This window comes from Mirounga angustirostris, unplaced genomic scaffold (genome assembly GCF_029215605.1).
Source record: "Mirounga angustirostris isolate CCGP_5_RB_7025 unplaced genomic scaffold, mMirAng1.0.hap1 SCAF_9, whole genome shotgun sequence".
In the NCBI taxonomy this organism is placed as follows: Eukaryota; Metazoa; Chordata; class Mammalia; order Carnivora; family Phocidae; genus Mirounga; species Mirounga angustirostris.
This window is the reverse complement of record NW_026991717.1, coordinates 1,563,082-1,586,102: the sequence shown is the minus strand read 5'-3', so window position 1 is coordinate 1,586,102 and position 23,021 is coordinate 1,563,082. Positions and strand designations below refer to the sequence as shown.

General features: G+C 52.9%; 1 protein-coding gene and 1 long non-coding RNA gene across 2 annotated transcripts; one reads left to right on the top strand and one right to left on the bottom strand.

Annotated features, from left to right (window-relative positions):
* Nucleotides 1–1,616: 1,616 nt before the first annotated feature.
* Nucleotides 1,617–4,751, bottom strand: LOC135361515 (uncharacterized). Its single transcript, XR_010404787.1, has 2 exons — nucleotides 4,717–4,751; nucleotides 1,617–4,099 (listed from the first exon to the last, which is right to left on the bottom strand). It is a non-coding gene; the product is annotated as an uncharacterized LOC135361515 (long non-coding RNA).
* BCL2A1 (BCL2 related protein A1) lies at nucleotides 3,084–12,114 on the top strand. Its single transcript, XM_045899278.3, has 2 exons — nucleotides 3,084–3,620; nucleotides 11,833–12,114. Exons 1-2 carry the CDS (start codon nucleotides 3,096–3,098, stop codon nucleotides 11,938–11,940), a joined length of 633 nt encoding a protein of 210 aa, XP_045755234.2. The 5' UTR covers nucleotides 3,084–3,095; the 3' UTR covers nucleotides 11,941–12,114.
* The last annotated feature ends 10,907 nt before the right edge of the window (nucleotides 12,115–23,021 follow it).

Genomic DNA, 23,021 nt, shown 5'->3' with positions numbered 1-23,021 from the left:
GCTCCCCACCGTCGAGGCGGAGGTAAGAGGAGCTCCTCTCCAGACAACCTCGTCTCCGGAGGGTTCTAGGCCAGGGTGTTCTCAGCCCTGCAGTAGCCTGGTGGGAGCACAGGTGGGCAGGATGGCTCCCAAGCACCTCCCAGGTCCCTCCAGCGTTCGAGCTGCCTCTCTGCCTCACCACCCCGCAGGGGCGTGAGGCTCCCTGACCAGACGGTCCGATGTGTGTGTAAGTGGTCTCGCATGTGCATGGCCCGCCGTGGCAGCCTTGAAGCCTAGCTGCAACTTCTCTGACACCCTCCTTCTCCATAAAAGTGGTCTGTGTTTCCTCTCCGTGAATTGCTGCGGGCTTGTGACTAAGCCTGCTGGTACCAAAGGACACAAATGGTGCGCTCTGAGCTCTCGCTGGGTTAGGAAAGGCCATTCGTAGCCTGCGTTCGTGGCTGGAACTCTTGCTCGTGGGAACTGAGCTGGGGACCCCGCACAGGACGAGCCCGAGCCTGCAGCGTCGGCATCGAGGAGCAGAGAGCAGTCCCCACGCCCCAGCCCTGCCCACCTCCCACATCCAGGACCGAGTATGTTACTCTGGCCGCCAGGATTTGGGGCTGCTTTGGTAGAAAGCACTAGATAAGTGGACAGATGTGCAGACTCATGTAAGCACAATGAGTGGGTGTGAGGTTGTCCACGTGCAGCAATGCGACCGTTCGTTAAGACGACTCACACTGTTCCGATCATTTTTCTCAAACGCTGGTACTCCCCTCAGCCCTGGCCAAGCCTCCTGCCTCTTTAGTAGAAGCTTCTGGACAAGATGTGTACAGGGAAAATCTCGGTCAGGCCACGGGTGCTCATGTGGCCTGGACAGATTTAGGAAGTCATCTGTCATTTCCCGCCATCCATCCACCCCCAGGCCACCAGAGATGAGCATGATACAGGCGCATTTCCAGCACCTCAGCATTGTGCTGTGTCCACAAACCTGGCTCCGTGGCCTCAGGAGGGGGCCCTGAATTGGAAGCTACGCTGCAGAAACTGCCTCGGATTACTCCCCCTGCAGTTTCTTTGTCAGCCTCTGATACAGCCTGGTGTCTCCTAGACAGAAAACTCTCTAGGGATAGACATCTGTATCTCGAGCACCTGACATCGTCCATGTACGGGTTCCAAACCCCACCCACTCGGGGTGACTCCCTCGGAGTGTATCAGGATGGAGCCCTAATTTCATACAGAATTCCCTGTGTGCACACAGCAACTCAGGGGATGGGGAAACGTACTGTACGCCGGCCCCTGGTGAATGCAGACCCAGGTTGTGGTGGCATTGAGAAAGGACACCTTCCTTTGTGTTCACACCCGGTCCGTGGCCAGCTACGTGCCCCTGCCCCATGCTTACCCCGGTCCGTGGCCGGCTACGTGTCCCCACCCTATGCTCACCCCCGGTCCGTGGCTGGCTGCATGGCCCCGCCCCATGCTCACATCCTGTCCATGGCTGGCTATGTGTCCCCGTCCCACACCCCCCGCACCACACACCCCTTCAGTCACTGCACTTTCCATAAAAAGAAATCATTCTTTTTGGTAAAGACTTTTTCTTTCTGCCACCTTTTCTTGAAAAATGACTGCAAACTCTGAAATAAAGTAAAGCAGGTTACAATATTTAAGAGTTTTTACAGCAACACCATTGTGGATCCGGACCAGGAAGACAGAGGCCTGCATGCGGTTGGCGGGAGCTGCGATGGAAATGCACTTCATTTAGTCAACAGATCAAGGACCAGCCTCCCCGGGTGCAGGCGCGGGCACTGGCGAGAGAGAGAGCGTGTACCCTGAGCGTGGAGTGCCTGATTACAGCTCTGAAGCCTCGTGCTCACACTATTTCTGCAGGAATGCTCATCACCACTGGGGAGAGAAAACGTCCCATCCCTTTGCTGGTTCTTCTGACGCCCAGCAGGGTTCTGAGGAGAGAAGGCGCCTCCTGTGGGCTAGCAGACGTCGCAGAACGGACACGGGAGGACTGTCCCTGGGGCCTGGTGGAGCAGGGGACCCAGCGCATGTGTGCAATGTGCCCCTTTGTTCCGTGCGGGTCCCCTGCCAATTCAGGACTCCGGCCTCAGGGGGTCGGGTGTTCCAGAGACTCGCTGGGAGCAGGGGAAGGCAGGGGGGAGAGTCTGGGAGCGCCGGGGACCCCAGTGGGGGCGGAGGGAAGGCTGCAGAAAGAGCCATAGCCTAGGATGGTGAGGAGCCAGGGCTCGGGGCTCACCTCACTCAGCCCGGGAGGCTGTCCGTGTGGTCCCATCACAGACACCGGGCACGTGGTGATCGAGGGACGAGGGGGCGCTTCTGTTTCCGACATGACTTGAGAGCGAGGAGGAAGGGCTTGTTTTCTGTGGGTCAGAAGCTCCGGGGTACACAGGCGCCCCCACCGCCCACCCCCGCCCCCCGGCTCAGGGCCGCAGTGTCCAGGGCGGTGTCCCTGAGCGCTGTCCCCCGGCTGCTCCCCTGCGGCTGGCTGAGCTCCGTCCTGGACCATCACCAGCCTGGCTCAGCTGGGCGGCTGCCTTGACCCTTTTGTGCAGGTGACATTCGTAAAACCACCCATGTCAACGCGAGCGATTCCGCGGAGTCTGGTACAGGGACAGCGGCGTGCGACCCCCGCCTCTGTCCAACCCGTAAGAGCAAGGCCTGCGCCCCTCCGCCGCCCGCGGTCTGCCGGCCGGCTCAGGGCTGACACGCACAGCTCGCACTGCGTGTCCCCGCGGCGTGGGGCCGCGCCCCTGACCGCGGCCGCCGCGTCTCTGCGGCCCACCGTGCGGGTCGTTTCTGCCGTCTGACCACCGCGCATAGCGCTCGGCTGCGAGTGTGGCAGCGCGGGCTCGGACAGCAGTCTGCACGGAGCTGTTGGAGGACCGGCCGGATTCGCACACGGGCCGCCCCCCGCGGGGGAGAGCGCTTCTGGTTTCTCTACGTCCTGCCTTCAGCCCGTAAGTCCCCGAGTTAATCACTGACAGTTTGAGGAAGTGGCCTCTCCTGAACTGCTTTCCGCTTCCACGTTTTCAACTTTCTCTTTCACACCCAGCCCACGCCCGAGAGTGACGAGGAGGAGGGACCGGCTGGTGATGCACACAGAAATTCCACCGGCCTCCACGCGTCGCCAGGAGTCACGGCCCCGGTCCCGCCGGCGCTCGCCTCATTTGGCCTCGGCTGGCCGGCGGGCCGGGAGGAAGATGACGGACTGCGAGTTCGGGTACACCCTGACGCTGGCCCAGGACTACGTGAGGCATGTCCTGCGGGTCCCGCAGCCTGGCTCGGCCCCCAGCAGGGCGTCCCGGCTGCTTCGGGACGTGGCCTCCTCCGTGCAGGGGGAGGTCGAGAAGAACCTGAAACCGTGCCTGGACAGTTTTGATGTGGTGTCCGTCGACACGGCCAGAACCATATTCAACCAGGTCATGGAGAAGGAGTTTGAAGACGGCGTCATTAACTGGGGAAGGATTGTGACCATATTTGCGTTTGAAGGCATTCTCACCAAGAAGCTCCTCCAGGAGCGAATTTCCCCGGATGCCGATGCTTCTCGGATTTCTTACTTTGTGGCAGAGTTCATCACGACAAACATGAGAGAGTGGATAAGGCAAAACGGAGGCTGGGTATGTACACTGGGAACCTTCTTCACGGCTCTTACCTTTGACGTAGGAATTGGCAGCTTCTTGCTAGTTGTTAAAAATCCACTATCTTTTTTGGGTGGCTTGTTTTTAAAGGTTCTCATTTTTAAAACAAGAAGACATTTCTGGCTCATTTCCAGGGAATCCGAGCTCTGTAGTTGGCAGATACATGAGCTTGCCGTTTTTATTCCTAACAGTGTTAAGCTATGGGGGTGAGATCGGGGAGTCACGCAGCATCGCCCCAGTGCCCTGTCCGTGTCAGCAGATGGGGACCCGGCCAGGACTCGGCTCTGGCCAGGCTGTCATGACAACGTAGGTTTAGTAAACAAAGAGTTGGTATGAGATGCTGTTATATTTGGGTAGTTATTATGTGGCAAAACACAGGTACATCTTTGCAAGTTCATTGCTTACAAATTGATTTTTTTTTTCAGTTTTCTAATATAACAAATTCTAGCTGTTAAAGCCTGTTGATAAAAAAAAAAAAAATAATGTGCTGTACCACCAGCAAGAACTATTGGGGAATTTCCAACCAACAACTCACTTTATTATCAAAGCCTCAAAAAGCCCAGAGTGGGAGGCGGAGAGCGCTGTGTCACAAGTCATTGAGAAGGGGCTTTTCCCAGCTGGACGGCAGGGCTCGTCTCTAGACCCAGTACACCTAACCCTGGCTTTTTCAAAGCACTCACGTCTCCGTGGATCCTCTGCCTCCAACCCCCAAGCCTGGACTTCTTCTCTCCCTAGAGAGGAGGTACCCACCGTTATTAACTATGTTACATGCAAATCTTGCCCATTGAATATATCCATAGAAAATATACATAGTGCTTTTTGGGGCGCCTGGGTGACTCAGTCAGTTAAGCAGCCGGCTCTTGATTTCAGTTCAGGTCATGATCTCAGGGTCGTGGGATCAACCCCGCATCGGGCTCCGCAACAAGCGTGGAGCCTGCTTAGGATTCCCTTTCCCTCGGCCCCTCCGCCCACCTGTTTCTCTCTCTCTCTTTCCCTCTCTTAAAAAAAAAAGAAAAAGAAAAAGAAAATATAATATTTTAAAGAGTCCTATGGGAAAAAAAAAAGTCCTACATACACGCTGTTGTCTGTCCATGCTGTGGAGGGTCTGGCCGGCTCGGGCTGGCGGAGCTCTCGGTTATCTCCACTTTGCCCCACAAATAGTACTTCCCCGAGCATGTCCATTCACGCTCCCCTTGGGACAGCGTGTCCATTTCTCAACGTACCAGGTCCTCGCCTCCAGGGAGGCCCCACAACGCTGGCCCCACACCAGCTGACCTGTCCTAATTTCCCCCTTCTGCTGGGTTAGGAGAATCTGACCAACTTCTCTTGTTTTAGTTCTTGCTTCCTCGGTTGCCAGTGAGGTTGAGCACCTGTCCCCACCTTTACTGACCAGAGAATTGCCTATTTATAGTCTTTGCCCATTTTCCTACTTTTTGTCTCTTTCTCGTTGATTTGTAGCAATTCTTTCTTGTATGTTTTTATTTTCAAATATTTTTATATATGAAAAATATATTTTTATTTTTTTTATATATGTGGCAGACATCTTCTGATATGTTAACTGTCTTTTAAAACTACAGCTGCCTTCCATTATTGTAAATATTTTATTTGTATTATTTATTTATTTTTTTAAAAAGATTTTATTTATTTATTTATTTGAGAGAGAGAGAATGAGAGAGAGCAAGCACATGAGAGGGGGGAGGGTCAGAGGGAGGAGCAGACTCCCTGCCAAGCAGGGAGCCCGATGCGGGACTCGATCCCGGGACTCCAGGATCATGACCTGAGCCGAAGGCAGTCGCTTAACCGACTGAGCTACCCAGGCGCCCCTTTTTTATTTATTTTTTAAAGATTTTGTTTTTAAGTAAACTCCCTACCCGATTGGGGCTTGAACTCACGACCCGGGGGTCAGGAGTTCACACGCTCCTCCGTCTGGCGCCCCTGGTTATTATAAATGTTCTAACGCTTGCTGGGGTTGTGTCCTATGTGCTGTGCCCCGCATCGCCCCCTTCCTGTGTCGTCATGGGGCATCTGTTGTCCCTGACTCGCGCGGACTTGGAGCTGGATGAAGCCTGGGGGTGCCGGGTCCTGCGCTCCTCCGGTCGGCTGTGGGAAGCTCTGCTGGCCACGGGGGAGGATTCCACCGAAGGCGACACTGTGTAGGGCAGGGGCCCACGTGCGAGCCTCCGTGGGCCCAGACTGCACCCTGCTGCTCCACACGACTTGTCACACACGCTGATGAATGTTCCTTCAAAACTCAACTTCTCAGCGACACAGTCTGAGCTCGTGGAACTCATCATCCTCAGTGGGGGTGTGGGGTTGCCTCTGAGGACTTCCAGACGCGCACTTGCCTTCCGGGGTGGCCCAGGTGGGAGTGACACACAGACTCACACGTGTGCCCACGCGCACACTCAGCGTTCGCGGGGCCCTTCGGTGTAGGAGGGCTCGGGGCACCCGAGGAGCTTAGGCCTTGGACGTGGCTTTTCCGTGGTCCTGTGAAGGCGTGGCTGTGCCCATCTGAGTCAGCACAACCAGCATGGCCACGTGAGACCTTCCCAGAAATGCTGACACATCCGCTCGAGCGAGGGAACTGAACACGGGAAGGGGTCATCCGGGGGCAAATGGCATAATCACACGCCTGCTTTTGTAGAGTCTGAATTTACAGATTGGTGAAAAGTGCACCAAAATGACAGATCCGGAAGCACAGGGTCCATTGTCCTGTCTGAGGTCACCCAGATTTGTGGTCAGGGCTCCATATTAGAAATGCAGGCCTATGATGCGCGGCGACAGGAGCATTCAGCCCACGTGCAGAGCGTATCTGTAATTTGCCACCGTTTCAAGCGTGAGAACTTCCGCGTCGAGAAGGCGGCGTGTGGGGCGGCACAGACATTACGAGCACCTGGGCGGGATCCGGGAGCCCCCGGGCCGTGAACGAGTCCGCGGAACTTGTCCGAGCCTCCTTTCCTCGTCTGTAGGATGCAGGAGGAGTGCCATCTACACCCGGGCTGCCGTCCGGATGCAGCCGCTCGCTGGTTCGCGTGAAGCTCCCAGACGGCTTCTGCAGTAGGACCCCACTCAGGTCCAGGATCACGGTCCTGAGTACGGTCGTACTGCCGACTCCCTGGCGAACCACGCGTAGTCGCCCTGAGTCATACCCTGCAGTCAGACAGGAGTCCCCGCGGAAACCAGAGGCCCCGGGAAGATCGAAGACCGGCGCATCAACAGTGGGCTGGTCGACTCCCCACGTGCTCTTTCTCGTGCTTACCGGCTTGAGTGACTTTCCCTCCCTCCCCCCTCCTCGCTCCCTTCTCCTCTTCTTTTGTGGGTGCTTCCCGCCTCTTTTCTCTTCCGTTCCCCCGCGCACCATTCCCTCCTCCTACCCCCCGCCCACGTGAAGGCCTGGAAGCGGAGGGGCTCCGGCAGGTCGCTAGGATGTCTCCAGCACCAGGGAGGAAAGGGGGCCCGAGAGCAGCCCCGGCCGCTCCCTCTGCTGTAGAGGCCCCAGAGGGGCTGGTGCCCCCCCCACAGAGCATTCTCCTATACCTGTGCTGGCCAAGCGGAAAGGACACTCAGGCCTCGGCGCCACGCGGGAACAGGGCGGGTCACGCTGCTCAGGGCCCCACGGTCCTTCCCGTGCTCGGCAGAGGGCCCGCGACCCGGAAGGCACCCCACAAATAAGGCCTGATGGGCGACCGCGTGAACCAGCGTCAGAACGGGGGTCGGAATCCTGGTTTTGCCACTCAGCAGAGGTGTGATCCCGAGTGGGTCGGGGCACTAACCCAAGAGTCACATTCCTTGCGGGATGACCGCAATACGGCATGATCTAGCGTATGCTCTGTGCGAACGCGAGGAAAACAAGCACAGCTACCTTCGAAGGGGGCTAAGAAGATGAAGACATTTCCGTAAGAGTGCCTTGTAAAATGTCAGGTACGATACAATTATGAAGTGCATGTGGGCAATTTCAAGAGGTTTAAATAAATCATTCTGAAAATCACCCACAGAAAGCCCCTTTGAAAGCTGGGATGTGCGGGCGGCGCTGGTACTTTCCAAGGAAGAGCGAGGACAAGCAGTTCTTGTCTGCTGCTGGTGTTTTATAACCCGCTTGCTCTAAAGGGTGGTCTGCACGAAAGGATGCGCAGAGACGTGTACGCAAGCGACTCCGTGTCCCGTTGGTGCAAAGAGCTCCTCGTGAGGTGACGGAATCTCCAGGAGTCCCTCACACCCTTGGATTAGATTTGGGAGCCAGATTCTTCCTGTGCGTCTCTTGAATTTTAACTTGAGATTTAAGATCATTTTGTGAAAAGGACGCTGAGACAGAACTCGAGCCTCCCTGTGGGTCCTTCCAGAACACTCTCTGGCCCTGGGCGTCACCCTCCACTCCCCCACCCCCTACGTCAGGTTCATCAGCGAGTCCTGCTGGCGGCACCTTTGAAAGCGCACCTAGACCCCGTCTCCCTCTCGACGGTCCGTGGCCTGTCCCATTTCCCTGCTCCGGTCCTCGCCCCGCCTCGGCCTGCTCCCCAAGGGGCAGCCAGATCAGAGGCCCCCGTGTGCTGGCCTGGCCGGAACCCTCTCTGGCACCCCTTCACCCTGGGCGCAAGCACAAAATACGAAGTCCTGACTGCTCTACTCAAACCCCATCGGATCTCATTTTCTAGGAGTCCCTCCTGCGCTCTCTTGGCTCCAGCCTCCCAGGATAACTAAGCACACTCCACCTACCCCCTCCCCGCCCCAGGGCCTTTGTACTGGCTCTTGCCGCTGCCTGGAATGACCTCCCCCCAGAGGTGTGCATGGCCCCCCATGGCCCTCCCCGGGGGTTGGGGGGAAGGGGTCCCCCTCAGCCGCCCCGTCTCTGAGGGCACCCCCACCACTCGACCCCTGTGCCCTGCTCAGGACTGCGTGTCTCCGTCACAAGCCTAGTGAGGCCAGGGCTCCCGCATGTTCAGGTCACCAGTCTGTTCCAGTGCTTAAAACAGTGCCTGGCAGGTGGCTGATGATCAGTAAATATTTGTCAAATGAATAACTGAGTGAATAATCACTAGAGAAGCATGGGAATAACACCATGGTATTTTCCTAGATCTAAACTATTCTGAGGGTCTGGTTTTCTTCGAATCATGGATGCAGGATATTATTTTATGCTTTAGGCTTTCTTGAAGCCGAGGAGGCTGAATTTAATATAAACTATGCCCAGAAAGAACCAGATCTGGGCACTCCTTGCTTATTACTGCATTACTGACAGGATATTGAATCCCTAGTTCTAGATCTATTCTCATATGATTTTTTTTTTCAAGAGAGAACGCGAGCAGGGTGGGGAGGGGCAGAAGAACCGGGAGACAGAGAATCTTAAGTAGGCTCCATGCTCAGAGCAGAAGCCGATGCAGGGCCTGATCCTAGGACCCTGAGATCATGACATGAGCTGAAATCGAGAGTCGGACGCTCAACCCACTGAGCCACCCAGGCACCCCCACGTAGTGGTATTAAAATACATTGAAAATATATGTGTGAAAGAAGAAAAGTCACTCCCATCACCCTAACGTGTCTGCGTGCATCCATCGTATGTAATTAGAATGACGGTGCATGTAAGAGTTTCTCATGTGATTTCACAAATATTTTCAACCCTGCCTCATGGGCTCCATGCTGACATTTCTAACGTCTGCAGAATATCCCACCAACTTTGTGCATCATGAACACTTAACCAATTCCCAATTATTAGACATTTGGGCTGCCTTCCTTCTTAGAACTAATGCTTCCAGACTGGCCCCGTGATCAGTGTCTAACAAGGGACGGGCTGGCTGACACGGTGTGCGGACCGTTGCCCTGCTCGCTCGGGCCGGAGTACGTGGCGCTGCTGGGCAGCATCCACCCGCAGGACTCCGCGCCCCGAATGCCCGCTCCCCATCCCTGCGCCCCAGATCGCGGCAACCACCGTCCTACTTTGTCTTTATGATTCTATTCTGAGTACTTCATGTAAATGGGATTATGTGCGGCACCTGGGCAGCTCAGTCGTTAAGCGTCTGCCTTCGGCTCAGGTCATGATCCCGGGGTCCTGGGATCGAGCCCCACATCGGGCTCCCTGCTCCGCGGGAAGCCTGCTTCTCCCTCTCCCACTCCCCCTGCTTGTGTTCCCTCTCTCGCTGTCTCTCTCTCTGTCAAATAAATAAAATCTTTAAAAAAAAAAAAGTGATTTATACAGGGGCGCCTGGGTGGCTCAGTTGTTAAGCGTCTGCCTTCGGCTCAGGTCATGATCCCGGGGTCCTGGGATCGAGCCCCACATCGGGCTCCCTGCTCCGCGGGAAGCCTGCTTCTCCCTCTCCCTCTACTGTTCCCCCAGCTTGTGCTCTCTCGCTCTCTGTCAAATAAATAAAATCTTAAAAAATAAACAAATAAAGGGGGCACCTGGGCGGCTCAGTCGTTAAGCGTCTGCCTTCCGCTCAGATCATGATCCCGGGGTCCTGGGATCGAGCCCCGCATCGGGCTCCCTGCCCGGCGGGAAGCCTGCTTCTCCCTCTCCCACTCCCCCTGCTTGTGTTCCCTCTCTCACTGTCTCTGTCAAATAAATAAAATCTTAAAAAAAAGGGGGGGGGGCTGGGTGGCTCAGTTGTTAAGAGTCTGCCTTCGGCTCAGGTCATGGTCCCAGGGTCCTGGGATCGAGCCCCGAATCAGGCTCCCTGCTCAGCGGGAAGCCTGCTTCTCCCTCTGCCTCTGCTCCTGCTTCTTTCCCCTCTCTCTCTGTGTCTCCCTCTGTCAAATAAATAAATAAAATCTTTAAAAAAAATAAATGGGATTATGTGGTATTTGTCGTGTTGTGACGGGCTTAGTTCGCTGAGCGTCACGTGGTCGAGGCCCGTCCACAGTGTAGCGGGGGTCAGAGCCTCTTTCAAGGCTGACTGGCATTCCACTGTACGAATGTTCATGTCTGGCTAATCCGTTCATCAGTTGATGGATGCTTGGGCTGCTTCCATGTTTTAGCTACTGTGAATTCTCTCCTTTTAATTTTAGCTGTTTATAGTTTAAAACCCTCTAATCTTCCTAGGGCTGAATTTGTCGGTTTTTCCCTTTGCTCACTCTCTTTGATGGAGAAGCGGAATGTAGGTGAGATGTTAACTGCCCAGTTGTAACAGACAGTGGTCACGGTCGTGGTAACAGAAGCTGTCTCACAGTGCCCCGTTACCACGGGCTTCATGAAATCCTGGGAAGGGAAGCAGCCAGGGGCACGCAAACCTAGAACGAGAAACGTGTGCGTGTGTAAGTCCTGAGAGAGAGGGAGCAGACTGCTGCCCCCGTTAGGCCAGGACATCGTGTCCTTAAGTGCCACACTTAAATATATTATTCCAACAATTTTCTAATCCTTTGGGTAGTTGTTTGGAAGCTCATGGAATGAAAAGAACGGTGTTTGCATTCCCTTCCAGGCCCAAGCATTAAAAAGTTAGGTGACGCCAAGCCGCTCACTTTCTCCGGGGCCTCAGTTTCCTTGTTTGCCAAAATAAGAGCAGGCATTAGGCTGGGTGATCTCAGAGGTACTCTGCAGGCAGGATGCTCTATAATTACCGTCATAAATTACAGTGCACAGTTCACACCCTGTTGTTTTAAAACTATGATCAGAAAGAGAATGAATCATAATAGAAACGACAGCCTCTTCATGGGCTCCGAGGCGCTGCTGCGTTCAGCTTTATCGTGAGCCCTCATTCCGGTTACAAACATCAGTGCATATTTCAATGCCAGACAACCGAAAATGAGAAGAAATGAGACTTTCTATCCTCCAGAGCTGTGCTGTCCAGTATGCGGCCGTTGAACACTTGAAATGTGGCTAGTGTGATTTCGGATGGGCTGTAAGTGCAAAACACATAGTGTATTGTAAAGATTGGGTCCACAGGATGTAAAATAGCTCCATAATTTTCACATTGATTATCTATTGAAATCATAATATTTTAGATAAATATATTCTTTAAATTGGTTTTACACATTTCCTCTTACTTTAAAAAGATGTGGCTACTAAGAACTTGAGCTTCCGTCCGTAGCTCGCACTGTTTCCGCTGGACGGCGCTGCCCCTGAGCGATGGTGCGGATGGACGGGGGAGACCAGGGTGGGCACGGACCAGACCAACGGTCTGCCTTAGTGAAGTGGCAGTTTCTTTGCTTTTCGTCCCACTAATCTGTCTCCACTGATTTTTAAACTGTGAAATTTATTCTCCCATAGGAAGACGGCTTTGTAAAGAAGTTCGAACCCAAGTCTGGCTGGCTGACTTTTCTGGAAGTTACTGGGAGGATCTGTGAAATGTTCTCTCTCCTGAAGCAATACTACTGACCGGCCCACAGGGACACTCCCGATTGTGAAAGCTGCCCAGTTTCCTTGACTCTTACAAGAAGTGTTGCCAACACTTACTTCTACTTCTAAATAAACAACTTTGGTGATGTAACTCGATGTTTCTATGTTACGGAAATTTTGTTCTCGTTTTAATGAATAAATTGTGTATTTGCCTCAGTATGTAATTTGTGTCCTGCCTGGGAGTTGAGCAAAAGGGCGAAGGGGACAGGTATTGAATCGAGGGGAGGAGGGCCAGGAAGGGGATGCCTTTTCTGCCCCGCGGCTGATTTTCTTGAGGGTGTGCTCATTACCCTGAAGTCATTTTCCGTGGCACTCATGGAGACTGCACGGGGGCGAGTCTGTGTCCTGCTCCCCTGTGGCCCCCGTGACCCTGATCCCGCCCCCACCGACCCTGCTCCCTGGCCCACCGTTCAGAGTGGCCAGATATACGGCAGCGACAGACGCAGGATACTCGGGTAGTCGGAACAAAGGCCCTTAGGTCAATGACTTATTGTTGAGCCATCGTTCAACTTTCCCCTTAAAAAAGGTCATAAATTAGGGGGCGCCTGGGTGGCTCAGTCGGTTAAGCGTCCGACCCTTGGGTTCCGCTCAGGTCATGATCCACTGAGCCCCATGTTGGGCTCCACGCTCGGTGCAGAGTCTGCTTGAGGATTCTCACTCCCTCTCCCGCTGCCCCTCCCCCCACCAGATAAAGACTTTTTTTTAAAAGTTCATAAATTAGAAAATTTTGTCTTTGGTTACATCCCGAGTTCCAACTTTAGGTCAGTAAGTCTGACTGCAGGACAGGAGTGCCACACTTTGTCCTGGACCTTCCCACGCTTCCTCGTCCTCCGGGGACACAATCTCCGTCCCCTACCGGCTTGCGTTACCTTTCTTAGGGAGTAGCTGATCTAAACAAGAAACCAGAGCCCCTTGCTCTCAGGCTCTGAGCCTTCTCCCAGGGGATTTCAGCTGATCCATGCTTCACTTCCCCTGTGATTCTCTTTTTTTTTTTAAAGCTGGTTTGAAGAAACCCCTTCAGAAATCCCTCTTCCTAAAGTAGAGCTCCTTCACAAGTCTGCACAGAGATTTCACAGGCATGCTCTCAGCCCCAGGCTAGTGCTCCCCACGGCCGCTGTGGACTACAGAGAACCAGAGAACTGAAGAGTTTCTATTGTATTTTATTCCATCATGACAAGTGTATTCCCTAATCCCCATCCCCTGTTTCCCCCTTCACCCCCCACCTCTCCTCTGGTGACCATCAGTGCGTTTTCTGGAGGTAATAGTCCCCCGTGATTCTTAACAATGTGGATTAGGACACTGGGGCAAGTCGGTAGGGAAACATTTTTTGCAGAAGTAACTTTGGCTGATTTATCAAATCACATCTGAGGGCCAACCACCGGGGCCGCCTGAGGCTTGCGTCTGTCTGGAACAGGGAGCACCTCTACCCTGTTGTTTCACCTCGGTGCTCCCGGCCCCCTGCTCTATGGGTGAAGTCCTAGCTTCATGTTCCCATGAATCTGAACTCAGTGCTGAGTCACGAGTGGACAGAACAAGAAGCGCGTGGCACCTGCTTACCTGCAATACATTTGCACAAGAAACCACAAACCCTGCCTTTTTTTTTTAAGGGAGAGCTAGAGAGCATGAGTGGGGGGTAGAGGCAGAGGGGGAGGCAGAGAGAGAATCTCAAGCAGGCCCCATGCTAGGCATGGAGCCCGATGTGGGGCTCGATCCCAGGACCCGAGTGGGAATCAAGAGTCGGATGCTTCACCGACTGGGCCACCCGGGCGCACCCGAACCCTGGCTTTTATGCTACGACGATCTTGTTTGAACAGAGTAGTACCTGCCAGGAAGTCAGTGACACCTCTGGCTTGGCTTGTGACCTGGTCTTTCAAACTGCAGCTCCCTGTGGGTTTTATTACTAAGAAAATACAGGGGAGGGTTTATGATCCTCAATTCTTCGCTAATGCCACCCACAAAGATGAAAGTGAAACAGATCGATCACAGACCTAAAAGGAGGTTGAAACTATAACAATCCCAGAAGAAACATAGGAGAAAATCTTCACAACCTTGGAGTAGGTAAAGATTTCTTAGCTACAAGACAAAAACTGCACCAGAAAAGAAAAAAAACCTAAAAACTATACTCTTATGAAGACAATTTAGAATTATATCTCAATAAAGTTGTTAAACTCAAAATGGCAAGGCACAGAATGGAAGGTAACACATGTCCCACTATCTGACAAAGGACTTGCACCCCGAGTATATGTAACCCTTACAATTCGGTAACAACACAACCATCAACCAAATTAAAAAATGGGCAAAAGACTGGAACGTACACTTCAGGAAAGCAGATGGGCCGAGTGCGCGTGGAAAGGTGCTAGACGCCACCGATCATAGGGAAACACACGTCGGAACCACCGTGAGACTCGCGTGCACCCTCCCGAAAGGCTCACATGGAGAGATCTGACGGCACCAAGCTCTGGGGGAGACGTGGAGCCACTGAACTCTCTCGTGCATGACTGGCACGGTGTAAAGCTGTACGTCTTTGGGAAACAGCACGGCAGTTTCTTCTAAAGTGAAACATGCACTGACCCTAGGGCCCAGCGGGTCCACTCCTAGGTGTCCACTCAACAGAAATAAAACATGTCCACGCTATTCCCAGCAGCTTCATTCATGATGGCAGAAAGACCCGGAAACAACCCAAATGCTCCACAAATTGTAGCACGTCCACATAAGGGACTATTACTCAGCCATAATCAGGCACGGGGTGCTGGCTTGTGTAACGGGATGGACAAATGTCAAACACATGCTGAGTGAAAGAAGTTAGTCACGGAAGAGTGCATCATGTGCTGTGTCGTTCACATGAAGCGAGAGGACAAATCGACGGTTGGTGGCAGGAAGCAGATGAGTGGCCGCCTGGGGTGGGGGCTGGGGCACCGAGCGGGGGAGGTCTTTCTGGGGTGATGAGCGTGTTCCACACCTTCACTGTGGTAGGACACATACACTTGTCAGAATTCATAGAGGCGCTCACTTAAAACAGGTGCATTTTATTATACATCACATCTCAATGTAGCTGAATTTTAAAAAGCTCTTGTTTTTGCAAAAAAAAAAAGATAAACACTCATATAAGCGCTGCACACTAAGGAAAAGTATAAAAGGAGAGAAATAACATCACCCCAAATACCAATTTAAAGCGGAACACTATCGGGGTGCCCGGGTGGCTCGGTCGGCGAAGCATCCACCGCTTGGTCACGGAGTCTGTCCCTCTCCCTCCGCCCCTCCCCCCACACTCACTGTCACTCTCTCTAAAATAAATAAAACTTAAAAAAAATAGAGTGGAATGCTATGAATGCTCAAATAAAGTCCTGAAGCACTATTATTTGTGCCCCCGGCCATGTACAAGGACGATGCGGTTCCGTCCGTAAGCCTGTGGACACTCTGCAAGGCCCTCTGCGTGGGTGGCCCTCCCTGTGTTTCAGCTACGCCTCCCACGGTAGCCTCGGCCCGTTTGCAGCACCTTCTCCCACAGGCTTTCACACGTTGTCCCCTCTGCTTAGGACGCTTCTCTACCTCGTCCCCTGTTCAGGCTTACTTGCCCTTCAGATTTCAGCTCAGAGGTCCCTGCTTTGGGGATGCCTTGCCTGACGAGGTTAAATTCTCCTATTACAGTCTCCCCCAACACCACTATCTCAATTAGAGTTTTCTTTTTTTTTTTTTTAGAAAGTTAATTGTACTTTTTTTTTTTTTTAAGATTTTATTTATTTATTCATGAGAGACAGAGAGAGAGAGGCAGAGGGAGAAGCAGGCTCCCAAGGAGCAGAGAGCCCAATGCGGGACTCGATCCCAGGACCCTGGGATCATGACCTGAGCCGAAGGCAGACGCTTAACCATCTGAGCCACCCAGGCGCCCTCAATTAGAGTTTTCTATTTGTGTGATTTTTAAATCAGTGCATCTGTTTCCCGGCAGACAGCAAGCTCCCGGAGGGCAGGAACCAAGGCTGTCTGTGCTCACCTTTCTATCTCAGAGTCTAGTTCAGAGCCAGGTGAAAGCTCAATAAACGCTTAAGAAACACACAAATGGACGTGAGTTCGTTTGGGAATGTGTCTCCAGAGAGTCACCGCCTTTGATCTCCTGCTGGTCCCCTGAAGCGGCTGTTGTCCCCGTCTTAGAAACAGGCTTAGAGGGGCGCCTGGGTGGCTCAGCCGTTAAGCGTCTGCCTTCGGCTCAGGTTGTGATCTCAGGGTCCTGGGATCGAGCCCCGCATCGGGCTCCCTGCTCGGCGGGAAGCCTGCTTCTCCCTCTCCCACTCCCCCTGCTTGTGTTCCCTCTCTGGCTGTCTTTCTCTCTGTCAAATAAATAAAACCTTTAAAAAAAAAAAAAGAAACAGGCTTAGAAGCAGGGAGAAACTTGCCCATGTTCGTGGGGGTGGGTGGGTGGGTCACGCTGGCCCCGAAGCCACCCTGCCCCTCCTCTTCCTGCACCACTTCCTCCTGGTCCCATGGTGCCACCCAGATGCCGACTTCCCCATCCCGTTCACATGCTGGACCTGGGTGTGACGGCCAGTGGGGTGCAGCTGCTGCCCCCACTGAGGGCGTGCGTCCTCAACAGCCAGCTGGTGTCCTCATCTCCCGCGTCTGTACCCCTCACCCCTTCATGCGTCTCCTCCCTGTAGAACTGCCCTAACCGCGACTGGTCATCACTATCTTGGATCAGGAAGCTTTCTGCAGAGGGTGCCAAGCTGCTGGCGGGGAAACGCTGCCTCGGGTAACTCCATGCAGCATGAACGTAAACCCTTTCTTTACAGGGGCCGACTCGGTGTGGCTCTCTCTGCTGGAAGATGCTATTAGGGATACGGCATCAGGATGGACACGGCTAAATCTTTTTCCCACGGTGTTGGTGGGTTTTCTCTGATTCATCTGCCTTAGGAAGGAAGGCAGGGTTTTCAAGACAGCTGACTGAGCCTAGCGCGGATGTGCTGCTTTAACGGAGTAAACCTAACTGGCTCCCAGGAGAACCAAACCCGTGACCAGTGTTTTCTGGAACGGTTCTAAAGCACAAGGCTGATGACCCTGCTATTTGAGCAACTGAAGACTGTATATATAGGAAGCATCTATTATAGACACTTGCCACACAAGTATTTGACACAATCTCATTCCCGCTGACTTTGCTGGTACTGCCTGAGAACTCCCGCATGCCCTGCCCGCCACCTCCGGAGGCCAACTGTGCACCTGCCTCGGTGTATTTTTCTCCCCTCCTGTTAAGATTGCGGAGCCATGTATCGGGAGGCCAAGCCCTACACTTGTGGATTAGACCTCTCTCCTTCCTGCCTCTGCAGGAACATCTCGTCAGCTTCCCTTATTGTAAAACCAAACAAAACCAAACACACCACCTCTCCGTGCCTACCCTGTTTTTCTGCTCTCACTCATAGAAAAACTCCTCAAAATAGAGTCCATACTTGCTCTCCAAACTCTCCTCTCATTGTCTCTTGGACCCTAGTATCAATCAGACTCTCACCCCCATGAGCAAGGTCCAGGATGGATTCCCAGTCCTCAGGTTTCCTGGCAGGATGACACCGGACACAGCAGATGACTCTCTACGTTGTTAGCTGACTTCAGGGACACGGGTCTCACTGGCCACTCAGTCCCCATCTCCTTCAGTGAATTTTCCTCGTCTCCCCGAGCCAACTGCCCGCCCCCGAATACCGAGGCACCCCTGGCCGGTCCTTGGCTTCCCTCTCTTCCCACACCTACACTCGGACTTCTGGTATCCCATGTAGTGAGCTGGCTTTACGCGGGGCCACCACATGCTGGCAGCCCCCGAGTTCACACCCACAGCCCAGACCTCTTCCCTGAATTCCAGACTCAGATGTTCAACTGCTGATCTGACATGTTTCTACCTGGATATTTAACAAGCATATCAAACTCCATCATGTGAAATCTAAATACTTGTCACTGCTCCCCTAAACCCCTGTATCCTTCGCCATCTCTCCATCCACTCAGGCAAATCCTTTAGGCTCTTGACTCCTTTTCTCTCATACCCCAAATGCAATCTATCAGGAAGTACTATTTGTTTCCATCATCAAAATAGACAGAGGAGTCAGCAATTTATTATCATCCTCATTACCACTACCCTGATCCACATCACCTAAAATCTCTTGCCTGGGTTTTGCAGTAACCCCCTAACTGGTCTTCTTGCTCCTGCCCCCCACAGTGTGTTCCCAACATGCAGCTCCAGGGGTCCTTTAAAAGGTGAGGGAACTTGGGGCGCCTGGGTGGCTCAGATGGTTAAGCGTCTGCCTTCGGCTCAGGTCATGATCCCAGAGTCCTGGGATCGAGTCCCGCATCGGGCTCTCCGCTTAGCGGGGAGCCTGCTTCTCCCTCTGCCTCTCTGTCTCTTATGAATAAATAAATAAAATCTTTAAAAAAAAATGAGGGAACTTGAATGAGGAAGTCTCGGGGGTGAAAGGTGCAGCCTGGAGAATATAGTCCATGGCAGTGCGACAGGGTGGTGTGGTGACAGGCAGGGACCACACCTGTGAGGAGCACAGCATAACCCACAGTGAAGGTGAATCACCGTGTCGTGCACCGGAAGCCAACGTAACATTGTGTGTCAGCTACACAGCAATAGAAAGAAGAAGGAACAAACATTAAGATATCGTATGGTACCTCTCTACTCAAAACTCTCCAGTCCTTCTCACCCTACTCCAAGTAAAAGCCAGAATTCTTACGACATTCTCACAAGGATTCTTTGTCTGTTATTCTCATGACAAGGCTTTCCACGGCCCACCTGCCCTGTGAACGACCCGAGCTCATCCCGCCGTGCTGGGCGCACTCTGCGTTCCTCCTAGCCTCCTGATTTCTGCCTGGGATGATGTAGGGCTTCCGAAGATGACAGACTTGGGGGGACACGGATGGCGATGACTCTATCATGAGGCCCCACCCCACGCCCACAGAGCTCTCTGGGGATGCAGAGATTAAGCAGCATCATCCCCACTGTTGCGGGTACGTGCACGCACAGTACTAGGGCTTCCAGTCCTCGATGGAGACGCAGCAAGTGCCCGCTGAATTGTTACCGCGTTCGCACAGATTTGGACTAAACGAGGAAGACCCTCTTCCCCAAGAGTCAACGCAGTACTGAACTAGACAACGCTCTTTTCTTTTTCTTTTTCTTTTTTTTTAAGATTTTATTTATTTATTTGAGAGAGAGAGAAAGCATGAGGTGGGGAGGGTCAGAGGGAGAAGCAGACTCCCCGCCGAGCAGGGAGCCCAATGCGGGACTCGATCCCGGGACTCCAGGATCATGACCTGAGCCGAAGGAGTCGCTTAACCAACTGAGCCACCCAGGCGCCCGACAACGCTCTTTTCTTGTTACAGGGTTCTACCCAGCACATAGAGCCCTCCAGAGTAGCCAGGGACGCCCAGGAAAACAAAGCCTCCAGGGCTCAGTAGAGGCGTCTGTCCAGTACATAAGCCCCGGAGCTCGGGGGCTCCCTCCCCTGGGAGTCCTCGGCAGCTCTGTTTGCCTATTTAGCGTGTCCTTTGACCTTCAACCTTGTTGATATTCAACCAGCTGCTCAAATCATGAGCTAGGTTTCCGGGAGTCATCCTCGAACCTTCCTGACCTTTATTCCTGTTCTTCAACCCCAAATTAACCAAATCCTGGCAACTTCACTTCTTGAATATCTCTTCATCCATCCATGTCTCTCCTTCTAGCTCCTTAACTCCTACACTCATCCAAGCTACCATTACTTCCATCCAGGCCACCCTCATCCATCGCTGACCCCGTCTGGTACATTCGGTACAGCTGGCATCCTCATCTGAAAAGTAAATCCAACGTCACCCCTTTGCTTAAACTCATTCAGTGGTTTTTCATTACTCTTAGGAACTCAGATTCTTCCCTGAAACTCTGTGTCATCTTCCCTCCCCACTTGACTGTGCACTGGACTTAGTGACTTGCTTCCAAAGAACAGAGTGTAGAAAGGGGAAACCACGCCACGACGGAGAAGCCTGGCCCATGTGGCATTAGCCGGGCGACCACAGTTAGTGCGTGCTGATGGCTTGTACCTTTCAGTATCATGTGATGAAAACGGCATTTAATCTCTGGGGTATTCCTCCCCAAGCCCATAACCCCGCGAAAACATCCATCACAAATTGAGGGATATTCCACAGAATACCTGACCAGCACTCCTCCAAACTGTCAAGGTCATCAAAGCACAAGGGAAGTCTGAGAAATGAGCACAGTCAAGATGAGCGCGACTGAACAGGATGGGACCCTGGGACAGAACACGGGCGTCAGTAGGAAAACTAGAGAAACCCAAACGAAGTCTGGGGTTTACCTAACAGCAGCGTATGGACCCTGGCTTCCTGGCTTGGACACATGGGTACCATGGTAACGCCCGTGCTAACCTTGGGGGTCTGGGGGAGGGGCACACGGGGACTCTGTATTTCCTCTACAACCTTTACGTAAATTTAGTCTTTAAAAAAGTTTATTAAAACACAAAGAGACAAATCAAAACCACCCACGTGGTCCGTGGTCCGGGCCCAGCCCCTCAGCCTTATCTGCTTCCTCTCTCTGCAGAGGAGCCTTTCCAGCCATCTTTCAATTCCTCTGTCAGGTCAGTCACAATGTTGCTTCCTTGAGGGCCTTTGCCCTCTTCTTCTTAGTTGCTTCTTCTTAGAAAACTCCCTCACCTCCCCTCTCCGTTCTCACCCACCCTGTGGTCTGGTTAGTGCTTACTCCACCTCAGGATTTCAGCAGAGACACCACTTCCTGGTGACCGGGCGGGTGGTGGGGGAGGAGGTGCGGGTCATCAGACACCTCCTGACCTGTCTAGACGGAGGGGATGATCTGTGCAGGAGTTTGCATGAAAGTTCTATTTCTTCCTGCAAATTGGCACTTGGCTTATACACCAATCTGTGGTAGTGTTCCCTGAACTTTGATATGAATACAAATCACCTGGGGATCTGTTAAGATAAGAATACAGGTTCTGGGGAGAGCCTGAGGCCCTGCCTGCCTGACAGGGTCCCAGGCGGTGCTGACGTTGTGGGGTCACGGACCACGCTCAGAGCAGCAGGTCTTGGTAAATGGATCGCATTTTGGTGTGCTGATGGAAATTACGTCTTGGGTCTATGCATGTAAGAACGAGACCAAGCGTATAAGTGAATTCAGTGTTTGTTTCACTTTTGATGATGGAAACTCTATTCACTTCTGCTACTCCCTCTTTGAACCTGCCCATCCCCACCCACGTGCAAATTTCCACGCAATTCGCTGCAGGGGAGGTGTGCAACCTGCACAGCATCGTGGATGTGAATCAGCGGGTTTCCCTGGGGACGTTCTGACTTGCCTTTTTAAATTTCTAGAATGGCTAGCCACTAGAGTTGAGGGAGGCACCCTTTTCTGAATACTCCCTGGTTTGTCAAGTCTCTCTTCAACGTGGTTCCGTACTCCAGCTACGGTTTGACCAGTGAAGAGTACAAGGGGTCTTTTCTCTTGACCTGGACTTCCATCAGAGCTTGAGATTTTACTAGATTCAACCGATTGCTTTCCCACTGAGTTTGCTCATGACCCAGCCTTCACCCGCCGACTTCACCAACATCCACCCAGCCCTCGAGCCGTCCCGGGTCCAGCGCTGAGCTCCGAGGATGCAAGCCACTGGTACACGTGGTCCAGGCTGACAGCCACGGGGGACCAGAGCAGGCGGAGAGGACATGCTGGGACACAAGAGGCGGCGGCTGAGCCTTGGTTTCGCAGATCCTGATTTCTTTCACGTAGTAGCTCCACACAGTAAGCTTGGGCAAGCCACGGATGGTGTCCAAGCCTGTTTCTGTGCAGTGAAAACCTCACGGTAATGCTGTCATGGTTTCTATGTCCAGAACCTTCCTGAGGTGGCAGAGCAACGTCAGTAGGTGCTGGGCAGCCCTGACGGGCTCCTCCAGCTCAGACGGCCACTCTCCTCTCGCCCATGCCCAGCAGGCCGGCGGTAACCCCAAGAAGCTACTCCCACTGCCCTGCGATAAGGAGCACGGACGCTCTGTCAGGGAGACGGGTGGGAGGAACAGCTCACAACTGAGGAGGCCCCCCCGGACGGCTTCCCAAGCTCCTCTTCCTGGCTGTGGCTTCCAGGGGCTTGTCTCCCCTGCTCCCACCTCAAGTGCAGGGCAACTGTGTCAGCCCCGCCACAGTCTATTGGACACCCCTTCCCTTGGGATGCAACGGAAGCTTCTCTGACCATCTTACGCACAACAGGTTAGGGACCATCTTTTTATTATCGTGGCTTTTGGTCTAAAAACCAAGTACCTTATCAAAGTCTTTCTTCTAAAAAAAAACAAAACCAAAGTCATCTACACGGTGCTTTCCCAGGAAGAATTCCAGCGACGAAAACCTTCTCCCCATCAGCACGTTAGGGCAGCTCGGCAGTCAGCCACGCCCCGGGGTCTGGAAGGGCAAGGCGCCGTGCTAGGGGGTGGAAGGCAGCAGGGCCGCACAGGTAGCTGAGAGGAGCGGTCCTATGATGGCAGGTGTTTACCAAAGGAATTTTAAGAGACCGTGATAGGATGAGAATGCTTTCTTCCTAAGGAAGCTAAGTTTGGCAGTGCTGAGACCAGGTTGTAGCAGAGTTTGATCGCTGGCAGATCAGTTAGGAGCCTGATGTAACAGGTGGGTAGGGTGGTTAGTAAATGTGTATTGAGTCAACTAAAACTAGTTTTTTCACAGGATGGTCTCTCCCATTCCATGCTTCCACCAAGTTTGTTTACTGAAGTTTTTTTTTTAATCTTTTCTTTTGAACCAATTTTAATCTTACAGAAAACGTTGCAAAAATGGACTTCCCGTATACCCTTCATCTAACTTTTTTTTTTTTAAAGATTTTATTTATTTATTTGAGAGAGAGAGAATGAGAGACAAAGAGCAGGAGAGGGGGAGGGTCAGAGGGAGAAGCAGGCTCCTCGCTGAGCAGGGAGCCCGATGCGGGACTCGATCCCGGGACTCCAGGATCATGACCTGAGCCGAAGGCAGTCGCTTAACCACCTGAGCCACCCAGGCGCCCTCCTTCATCTAACTTTCAACAGCATCTCACATAATC

Excerpts from the sequence above, each read along its gene's own strand:
- BCL2A1 (XM_045899278.3), top strand. The coding sequence starts at position 3,096 with ATGCACACAGAAATTCCACCGGCCTCCACGCGTCGCCAGGAGTCACGG. Across the intron at positions 3,621-11,832 it reads TAAGGCAAAACGGAGGCTGG|GAAGACGGCTTTGTAAAGAA; the intron begins GTATGTACACTG and ends ATTCTCCCATAG.